Source organism: Aegilops tauschii, chromosome 5 (genome assembly GCF_002575655.3).
Source record: "Aegilops tauschii subsp. strangulata cultivar AL8/78 chromosome 5, Aet v6.0, whole genome shotgun sequence".
NCBI classification, from domain to species: Eukaryota; Viridiplantae; Streptophyta; class Magnoliopsida; order Poales; family Poaceae; genus Aegilops; species Aegilops tauschii.
The window spans coordinates 35,770,274-35,781,135 of record NC_053039.3 but is presented as its reverse complement, the minus strand read 5'-3'; the positions used below and the strand labels follow the sequence as shown (position 1 = coordinate 35,781,135).

The window sequence follows — 10,862 nt, the reverse complement described above, 5'->3', positions numbered from 1 at the left end:
ATTCTGGATTAATATCTTGATTTCCAAGTGATTTTTTCAACAGTGGAAAATATAGGAAAGAACTTCTGTAAAACCTAGTGTGCGAGGGTTTGCTTGCTGGTGACTGAGCAATTTGGTAAGTGCACACTAATGTGGATTCATGTTGGTAGATAGGCATGATGGAGGGAGATAGGGGTATCTGCCACCCACTCATTGTTGCAATCATACCACACACGCCATTTCTCATCCTCCAACCCCCATCTCTCTCTCTCCCCCTCTCCTACTCTCTCTCTCTCTCTCTCTCTCTCTCTCTCTCTCTTCTCCTACTCTCTCTCTGAGCCATAGCATCAATAAAACCTGGAAAGAGGAAAGCTAGACAGCTCAATTTCTCCTTCCTCTCTGCCCATACATATCTCTCTCTCCATCGATCTAACCTACACACACAGAGAAAGAGAGAGAAGCAGCAGTAGCACATGTAACCTAGCTAGCCTGCGGTTCTCCACGGCAACGCTTCTTCTTCTTGGCTGCCGCCTGGTGAACCTCGCCGTAGTCTGAACGGCTAGGGGGGCAGCGAGGCGGCGGCGCCAGGGGATAATCAGGAGGAATGTCGTCGTCGGGCCAGATCGCGCCGGCAGAACAAGTCTGCTACGTCCACTGCAACTTCTGCAACACCGTACTCGCGGTAAGATCCATATGTGTACATGTTGCCTGCATAATCTCTCTCTCTCTCTCTCTCTCTCTCTCTCTCTCTCTCTCTCTCTCTCTCTCTGATATAGATCTGCCTAGAAAAGAGAGATTCCTCGGGTGATTGATCGGTTGGCCAATTTTTGGTCATTCTTATGTTGTAGAGTTATGAGTCTTTGTATAGTGTTTCTTTATTTGCAAAATCCAATCGTCTTCTAGATTCTCTACCTGATTATATATAGTGGATTCTTCCTTTTTTGCGTTGTTGCCAGTTTGTTGGAGAGTTGTCTAAACAAAACCAAAAGGACAACAATCCTATCCAAAGAAAACAGGAAGCATTTCCCCCCTTCCTTAATTATGATCTCTATTTTACCTTGCAATTTCAGTTTCAGCTAAAAGAACATTTGTTTAGGCCCGTCTGTGCACTTATCCAACAATTTATAGAACTATTTTCCAATTTTACTTTTATTATTCTCATTCTTCTATATATAATATTTGCATGGAGCATAAAAACCTCATGCATTCTCCTTGTGTTTCATCATGTGAATCACTGGATTTGAATACACTTGAAATAATAGAGAACACTGTCTCAACATAAAGATAATATCAAATTAATACTAGTAGTATTGTACACCATGCATGTGCCAAAGTTACCAAATACTAGTAGTATTGTACACCATGCATGTGCCAAAGTTAATGCTACTTAAACATTATAAATGCTCGATCTTTATAAGATACTCTTGTTGATACATGAGTTGCAAGTTTAAAGTAAGTAAGTCTATTGATTGATCCCTTGTTCTTCCACAATTTTATCTGAAAGGTTCTCCTTATTTTATTTCTGGCTTCTCTTTGGGCCTGATAAGTTATATGCATGCGTACAAACACGTTTATATATCCTAACATGGTCATTGATCTTTAGCAGATACGTAAGTACTATGTTTAACTTATTGGATTGTTTATTCTCAGTATAGATATGTCTATGAAATTAATAGGTGCCAGTGTGCCACAAGTTCAAGCTAAGTGACCATTTACACATGAATAATTTCGTTTATATATAACACATAATAGTTTGTAGGCTTTTTACATATATCATTTCAGTTTGTATTGGCATGGAATAATAAAGATCCTTTTAGTGTTTGCAATCCTTTCTCATGAACTTAATTAGAACACATCTTCCTAGTTCTCCTGCCTAATTTGTTTTTGTTTTAATATTCTGATACATGGAAAAGAATCACATGAGGCCTTCACAAAAAAGGAAATCATAAGAAGCTCAGTAGAAATAGTTAGTCTTCACATAATTTAGGATGTTCATCAGAAATAATTATTACTTATCAATCACCATAGCCTTCCTCTTCTAGGAATTCATAATGTTTCATCAGCAAGAAATTAATATTGATTTTATTTGACTGCATGTCAGGTTTCCCTCTTCTTCATGCATGCTTGTGATGTTTAATTATCATCGAGTTTAATGTTAAGCTATTCAGGTAGGGGTAAAAGAAAGTTTGGACTCATTTATTTTGGTCCTCGTGTGTAAAGATATTTTTGTGATAACCATGAACTCAAAGCGAATATAAATGAACAATTGGCAACCAAATTTAAACCATGTGACAAACCTCCACATCATGCTTGCTTAATTCGTCGAAAAATACTGCAGCCAATGTTAATTACTCATCACAGTTTTCCATTATATGTTGAGAAGTACTACTAGGTGGTTATGTTTAGCTTTTAGCTCGATCATGCATCCAGGCACCAGGGATAGTCAATGTCAAGCATGTCCTTCGTTTTTTTTCATTTGGTCGGTTCATTTATTTAAGCTTCACATGGGCAAATTAAATGGCTACGCGTTTTCTGGTACTTCTGTGATTTCATGACATGATCACGGCTAATTAATCATTCACTAACTAGCTAGTACACAATCGGTTGGTCATCTTGCTAAATAATCATCTTGCTAATTCGAGCGTCAAGTTTTAATTTGGCTCCATATGTTCAGAAAGTTATTAACAAGGATTCCTTTGCATAGATCACTAACATTTTTTAGATCCTTATATGGACCTTCCCTACTGAGCCTGAGTATATATATAATCAATTTTCCACCTTATCATTAATCAGCAAGAAAAACACTGATGAAGAAAAGATGAACTTGCCTGTCACTTCATTTATTTTTCAGACAATCTTATGAAGTAGTAGTGGGTGAGTTTAGCTACGTTTCTTACATATGCTGTAGGTTTACCACAGGAAAAACATTCGAGAATTTTTCGTAATCTAGCTTTACCCGCCGAGCTTAATTATGATTAAACTAAGCTATTTCCAAAACTACTACTTGTGAGATAAACCCAAGATGAAGTCGGAGGGTACCACTGTAGCTTGTATACATATCTGTGAGAGTCTGTGGAGCATATCTGCTGGATCTTGTGCGTGCATGTGAGTGTGTGTGAAGTGGCCTCTGCATGAAGTGTCACTGTCTGATGCATCTTTTCCTTAGTGTAGGGGACACCCACACATCTCTATTGCCTTTGTACTACTAGTACTAGTTTATCCCCCAAAAACAATTTAGCTGGGACAGACAATGAGATTGTCCATCCACTGGACACATGCACTGTTTACCATACCACTCACTCACAAACATACAAACACACACAGTCACACTCACACATGTGTGTGTGGCAGAGCTAAATAATCTGGCACAGCATGCAGTTAATCCGTCTTGTGTACCATATGTATATGTTTATTAGGTGTGAGTGTGTATGTGTATGCGTATGTGCATGGGCCAAAATACCTACATACACAATGATTGGTAGGGGTCATGCATGGGCTTGTTTATCAATTATTTCTTACGGGAGCGAGTGCCCAAAAGGAAGAGATGAAAAAAGCACGAAAGCGATCAGCCATGATTCTCAATATCCCAGATGCTGCAGCCATTGTCGTGCTCCCAAAAGGTGAAAGAAAAATGGGTATCCAATACATAGTTCAGGGGAGGCTCTGATAAAAGTCATAAATTGGACCAGCATGCATATGCATGCAGCTGGTTAAAGTAGAAACGTGCAAACAAAGTGAGACGAAAGCAACGAGGGCTTCATACACACCTGGTCTGAAATCTAATCGCAGACCTTTTCCAATCTACCTTGATCTTTGGTTTCCTCCCCCATGCACTTGTCTTTTTGCTTGGATAGCATATGCTCTGGATTCTAACTATTAGCCGCTGGTTAATTCTTGGAATATTGGCTTGTGTGCAGGTGAGTGTCCCTGGGAACAGCATGCTCAACATTGTGACAGTCCGGTGTGGGCACTGTACAAACCTACTTTCGGTGAGCCTGAGAGGGCAGATGCACTCACCAGTCCCTCCTGCAGCACAGGTCCAGGTTCGTTGACCGATGATACTACCAGCTCCTGCATGTCTGTACATGCATGCATAAATGCACATGGTAATTAATTTTGGTACATGCATGCTGTTCAAACTATGAAGATAAGTCATGCAGGTCGATGAACATGCAGATCGAGTACAATGTGATCATGATTCATGCATACATATGTTGTCATCTATCGATGCTAGCTACTCCAGCTACCGGTACATCTCATCAGCTGTAACGACTAATCAGCAAAACAGGACAAACATATATTGTGACATGTCACGCCGACTCCTAATAACTTTTCTGTAGCAGGACAAAGGCTACGCAGTAGTGCATGCACAAGTCACATCCATGTCTTCTTAATTTGATGATACTATAGTACCATACATCACAACATGCACATGCTCGTACACTTTATTTACTTAACTTGCAGCATGCGCATACATATGATATTAATTTGCTAGTTTTTTCTCGACAACATGTAGGAGAGCAGCCTGAGCAAGCCCAATGGCAGCAACGGCTTCATTCGCGATCACAGCGTCTACAATAGCCTGGAGTTTGGTTCGTCTTCTTCTTCGTCGTCGTCCAAATTCCGGATGCCGACGATGATGTTCTCGTCGCAAAATGATCTGCTGCAGGAACAGACGCTGCACGCACGTCGTAAGTGTCATCACGCAATTAATCCTCTCATTTTACTTCATCCATCCGGGTTTAGAGGTCCCTCTCATAAGTTGGGTTGAACTCTGACCATAAGTTTACCTAGTCAAATATGATTTATACCTTTGAATTCATATTCAAAAGAAGAGTATAATTTTAGGAAGAGATAAATAAAATTATTAATTAAGTAGTTTATAGTCAAAACTTGAGCCAAAGTATGGGGGGCTCTTAATTAGTTGGTTTACGTATGTTTAGATGCTCTTAATTAATTATTTGTAAATTTCATGCATGCATGTTTCCTAGATTTTCATAAGGAGGTCATGCATGCATGCATGCATCCAAAATATAGCTACATTACTTGATTGTTCATATGAGTTGATGCAATGAATAGGTTTGACTTGGTTTCCTCCAATATTTGAACTAAGCATTGCTTCAATTATGTGATTCAACAGCTCCGGAGAAGAGGCAGCGTGTTCCTTCAGCGTACAACAGATTCATCAAGTGAGTTTCTCTAATATTAATTTCTACTTTTCTTATGTTGTAGGACTAACTACTACTGCTTTTCTCATCCTTAAGCAATTTAGCTGAAAATACAACTGCAAGAATAGTTGTGTACTATTTATTTAAGTACGATGGATGTATGCCAAAATATATAATTAATCTATCTAATGATCAGGGAAGAGATACGAAGGATAAAGGCAAACAACCCCGACATTAGCCACAGGGAAGCCTTCAGCACTGCCGCAAAGAACGTACGTCGTAGCATCCATGCATGCATGCATTCCACTCGTAACATGTATGCATTCCTCAAGCCAATTACCGGCCCTAACATCAACTTCGCATATACATTTTCTTTGGCAGTGGGCACATTACCCAAACATCCATTTCGGTCTAAACCCCGAGCGCGACGGTGGCAAGAGGCTCGCCGTCGACGATGCCGCGCCGGCTGCCAAGAAGATCCAAGGTTTCTGTTCATAGACACGACGGTTGGGAGTCCAAACAAGAACAATTGTATCTATATATAGTATTAGTATATCGCATATGTGTATACGTACCGCATGTGAGTAAGTAAAGATGCAAAGGAAAAGAGAAGAAGTCACTACGTACCTTACCTTATACAATTGTACGTACATATACGGTGATCGAGTGAATAAATAATTAGTCTGTCTTTTTATTTTCTTGCTCGCACGTACGCATGCATGGGTATTTTTTTTGTACTCGCAATTCAAGGTTAGCTATATCTACTAGCAGTGTGCATGCAAGATTAGTTCCCTAGAGTTCACCACTATGGGCTGAGTTCACTAGCTAGAATTCTCTCAAGTTCTCAATCTTGTCCAGTTTCTCTTATTTCATGCTCTCAAAGAGTTTTCCTACTTATTTCTTTAAAAAAATCTATATATTACAAGGGATAATTTTTTTTGTTGCTGAAATGCGACGTGCTGAGTTACGTTACCTAGTTAGCCATGGGTTGTTTTTACATATTTAAGTAAAATTAAAGTTGCTACATCTGATATGATTTTTTGACCGATAGGGTATACCATGAGAAGTGAGAAAACCAAATAAGTATTTTTGAGTATCCACCGCAATATACCAAAACCACGGCAAAAACTAAGTAAAGTACCCACCCCATCTAGAAATATAAGACGTCTTATTCTCCATGCAGTTAATAATCTAAAATTTGCCACTAGTTGTTGATAAAGGATAATACATTAATATCAAGCTGATACCAACTACACCTGGTCTCTACACAAACACGATATCAAAACTAGTCAAGACATCGAGGATGCACACTACTAAATTAATTTTAAAAAATAACCTATGGAGAGGTCAAGGCAAGGCTAACAACCCGTTGTAGTAAAACATTAACATCTACCACCGCCATTGGCAACACCACTAGTGCAGAACCGGGCTTTAGCGCCGGTTCGTAAGGGCCTTTAGTGCCGGTTCTGCAACCGGCACTAAAGAGTGGAGACTAAAGCCCCCCCCCCTTTAGTACCGGTTCATCATAAACCGGCGCTAAAGTGCCACCACGTGGCACGAGCCAGGCCCGGGTGCGTGCAGGACATTAGTACCGGTTGGTAACACCAACCGGTACTAAATGTTTGGGTGTGTTTTGGTATTATTATTTATTTTTCCTTTAATTTTGTGTTTTCAATTTAATTTAGTGATTATTTTAGTTGTTAAATCATTAGGTGAAAGTACCACAGATTAGTTTCGACTGGATGCATGTGGATCCTAGCTAAGTGATCAAGTATATGCCATATCCATATTATACTTGATCAAGTATAATATGGATATGGCATATACTTGATCACTTAGCTAGGATCCATCCAGCTGAAACTAATCTGCGGTTTCTTTTATAAATGATATAATAACTCATCATCATCATATTAATATAAAAACTCTTGCATCATATCATCAACAATAGTAAATTAGCTAGCTAAAAATCATCATAGTCGTCATTACCACTATTTAATCATCATAGTCATTACCGCTATCTAATCAGCACCAACACTAGCTTAAAGAAAAAACATTCACTTGTACCAGAAGCAAAGATATCATCGAGTTCAACATGGTCATCATATTATAAGCGTTCATAACACCACAAAAGCAAATCATCCTTTGAGATTAAGTTCAGGACGAAGAACACGGACATGAGAGGACAAAAGTACTAAGAGCATGAACTAGCTAAATCACTCCTGCTGCTCTCTCTCAGGTAAAATAGCATAGAACATGTATAGCTCTCCTGATTCATCATACTGGAGCATGCAGATGAACCTGTCTCCTAATCGTGGGCTGCGCTTCTCATTGCTGCCCCCTAGTACTTCTCTGGGATCGTTAACAATTTTGCTCCAATCTTTCACTATTAAGCATTCATCACTTTTAAAAATCCTGAATGCACTCATGTGCAATGTAGGATATCTTGGCCGTAAGCTAACTATTGCCATGTGACCTTTAGTCTCGATCCACTGAGGCACAACTGTCGTCGGGAGTCCGTGTTGAAGAACATCGTATAGTAATTAATATACTTAGCAATGAAAGTTTAGCAAAAAATAATGTATGCAAAAGATGCACTGAGGACAAATAGTAAAAATCTTACCATCTTTCGTAAATAGATGTGACCGTAGTTCAATACGATCACTATTGGTCGCACGTTTTGAGTACTAACATTTCTAAGTGTAGGAAGAAAATTTGTCTTAACAGTATGAAGATCCTCAATTCATGAAACATAATGACTTATCTCCTCGCGGTTTAGTTCAGCTCGGGGACAGTAGTAGGTCCTGTCTACCAAGCGCCGGACATGTTTGCTTGAATGGAAATAAGCTGTCAATAGAAATTAGTTGTCAACTATTTTTGAATAAACAATATCAAAGACATAAATATGGTTGAGAAACTCACATAATGGTAGAACTGGAGGCGTCTGCACATCGACCCAGATGTCTCTATTACCTTCAATATCATCTTCCGGACGAATATCAAAGGTGATAACCATATCAGGCTCAAATGCATAAGCCTTGCATAGTGCTTGCCAAGTTTTGCATTCAAAATAGGTGTACGTGTCTGCATTGTATAATTTGACGTTGAAAGTATTACCATGCTCGGTCTTCAGGTAAACACTCTTTACCTCCATAGTTTCCATCGCACTGAAACTTATCTTATCCAAGACAAAAATTCTTGCATGGCAGGGAATGCGCTAGTAGAATAGTGAAAATTTAAAATTATAAGTTGAAGCAAATGAAGCATATATAAGTCATGCTTAATTACGAAAAAAGACTTGTCGTTGTGACTTACTGGATCCACTTCGAAGGTCTCATCCAGCTTGATGCTGAAGCGCCTATCATCAACAAGGAAATTTCTGTCGCACAGGCCGCGCTGGTCTTCACAGTATTCACACTTAATGAAATATTTTTCGTCGTCAGACGACATTTCCTATGTTCATATAGGTGAAACATTAAACACTTACTAGTTCTATTAATTCAACTAATTCAACTACTTCTATTAGTTCAACTAGTTCTATTAATTCAACTAATTCAACTAAGCATTTAATAAAAATAAACTTGTTCTATTAATTTTCTTACTAAAATAAAGTAGCTAGTTCTAAGTAATATTTTAATTAGATCATCAAATCTCAGATATTTAAATTTTCTTACTAAAAATAAACTAGTTCTATTAATTCAACTAATTCAACTAAGAATTTAATAAAAATAAACTAGTTCTATTAATTTTCTTACTAAAAAAAATATATAAAGTAGCTATATATAGTAATATTTTAATTAGATCATCAAATCTCATATACCTAAATTTTCTTACTAAAAATAAACTAGTTCTACTAATTCAACTAGTTCAACTAAGCATTTACTAAAAATAAACTAGTTATATTAATTCAACTAGTTCAAATAATCTCATATACCTAAATTTTCTTACTAAAAATAAACTTGTTCTATTAATTTTCATACTAAAAATAAACTAGTTATATTAATTCAACTAGTTCAACTAAGCATTTACTAAAAATAAACTAGTTATATTAATTCAACTAGTTCAAATAATCTCATATACCTAAATTTTCTTACTAAAAATAAACTTGTTCTATTAATTTTCATACTAAAAATAAACTAGTTATATTAATTCAACTAGTTCAAATCTCATATATATATATATATATATATATATATATATATATATATATATACATATATAATTAATATCTAGGTAATTCATCTAAAATTGACATTAATATTTAACATTTTTTCCATATAATTCATCTAACATTAACATTCTAACATTCTTATCTACGTAATTCATCTAACATTAATCTAAACAACAGAAAACAGAAGAAAAAATAAAAAAATATGTGTGTGTGTACGAGCGGGGGGCGGCGGCGCGAGACGGCGATGCGACGGGGACGGCGCGACGACCGGCGGCGGGCCGAGGGCGACGGAGTGATCGAGACGGCGACGTAGTATGGGGCGGTGGCGACGGGCGGCGGGGGCGACGGCGGTGACGGCGACGACGGGCGGCGGGGGCGGCGAGGGCGGCGGGGCCGGCGAGGGTGGCGCGCGATGGGCGACGGCGCGGCGGCAGCGGGGATGTCGCGCGAAGAAGTTGGAGAAGAAGTGGGTCGATGAAACTGATTTTTTCGTAAGTGCCATACATATAGGAGGGGCCTTTAGTACAGGTTGGAGCCACCAACCGGTACTAAAGGCCAATTTTCGTCAGGTCAAGCGGCGGGAAACGGCCCCCTTTAGTACCGGTTCGTGGCTTGAACCGGTACTAAAGGCCCACGCATTAGTACCGGTTGGAGCCACCAACTGGTACTAATGGTTGTGCGCTGCCACCAGCGGTGCACAATGTTTAGTCCCACCTCGCCGAGCGAAGGGCAGCCGCACTGGTTTATAAACCTAGCCGCGGCTGCTCCTTCGAACTTCTCTATATAGCAGGCTTCTGGGCCTAACTTCGGCGCGCTGCCCTGTGAGCCTGCTGGCCTGTATTTGCAAACCCTAGGTCTGGCAGGCCCACTAGGCAGCGCCCCAACAATTTTTTATATAATTTTCTTCTATTTATTTCTGAGTAGTTTTTTTTGCTGTATTTAGTTTCTTTGTGAATATAACAATTTTTATATAGTTTTTTTCTTTTCTACATTATTTATTTTCTGCTATTTATTTTTTAGTAATTTTTTATATAGTTTTTGTCTTTTCTGTTTTATTATGATGCATACTGAACGCAAAATAGACTGGAGTTCAAATAAGTTTAAAAAACATTGAAGTGCCCGTGTAACAGATGAGTTCTCGTCCGAAACCCTGATACTCCGAAAGAGATTGTCCAGTTTGTACACGAGGTGCGTCCAGTTTTCGCCGTGACCCTCTCTACTCTTTTGCACATGCTATGCGGGTGAAATGATGATACCATGCCAAGTTCCAACATTTTCAGAGTTCATTTTGTAGTGATTTTCAATTTCATCGTCATTTAGCTCTCTAAACAAATCGGTAAATGACTGAAAAACAGCAAATGATGTCAGAACGTGTTGGAAATTGATGACGTCGCTTTGAATGATGCATACTGAACGCAAAAATAGGCTGGAGTTCAAATAAGTTTAAAAAATATTGAAGTGCCCGTGTAAAAGATGAGTTCTCGTCCGAAACCCCGATACTCCGAAAGAGATTGTCCAGTTTGTACACGAGGTGCATCCAGTTTTCG

General features: G+C 38.7%; 1 protein-coding gene across 1 annotated transcript; it reads left to right on the top strand.

Annotated features, from left to right (window-relative positions):
• The first annotated feature begins 318 nt into the window (after window positions 1-318).
• On the top strand, window positions 319-5,841 carry LOC109787442 (protein YABBY 6). Its single transcript, XM_020345994.4, has 6 exons — window positions 319-661; window positions 3,897-4,022; window positions 4,496-4,670; window positions 5,120-5,168; window positions 5,344-5,419; window positions 5,529-5,841. Exons 1-6 carry the CDS (start codon window positions 584-586, stop codon window positions 5,643-5,645), a joined length of 621 nt encoding a protein of 206 aa, XP_020201583.1. The 5' UTR covers window positions 319-583; the 3' UTR covers window positions 5,646-5,841.
• The last annotated feature ends 5,021 nt before the right edge of the window (window positions 5,842-10,862 follow it).

Bases quoted from the DNA above. Each gene is read 5' to 3' on its own strand.
- LOC109787442 (XM_020345994.4), top strand. From the start codon at position 584: ATGTCGTCGTCGGGCCAGATCGCGCCGGCAGAACAAGTCTGCTACGTC. The intron at 5,169-5,343 runs GTGAGTTTCTCT...TCTAATGATCAG, and splicing joins GCGTACAACAGATTCATCAA to GGAAGAGATACGAAGGATAA. The intron at 5,420-5,528 runs GTACGTCGTAGC...TTTCTTTGGCAG, and splicing joins TCAGCACTGCCGCAAAGAAC to TGGGCACATTACCCAAACAT.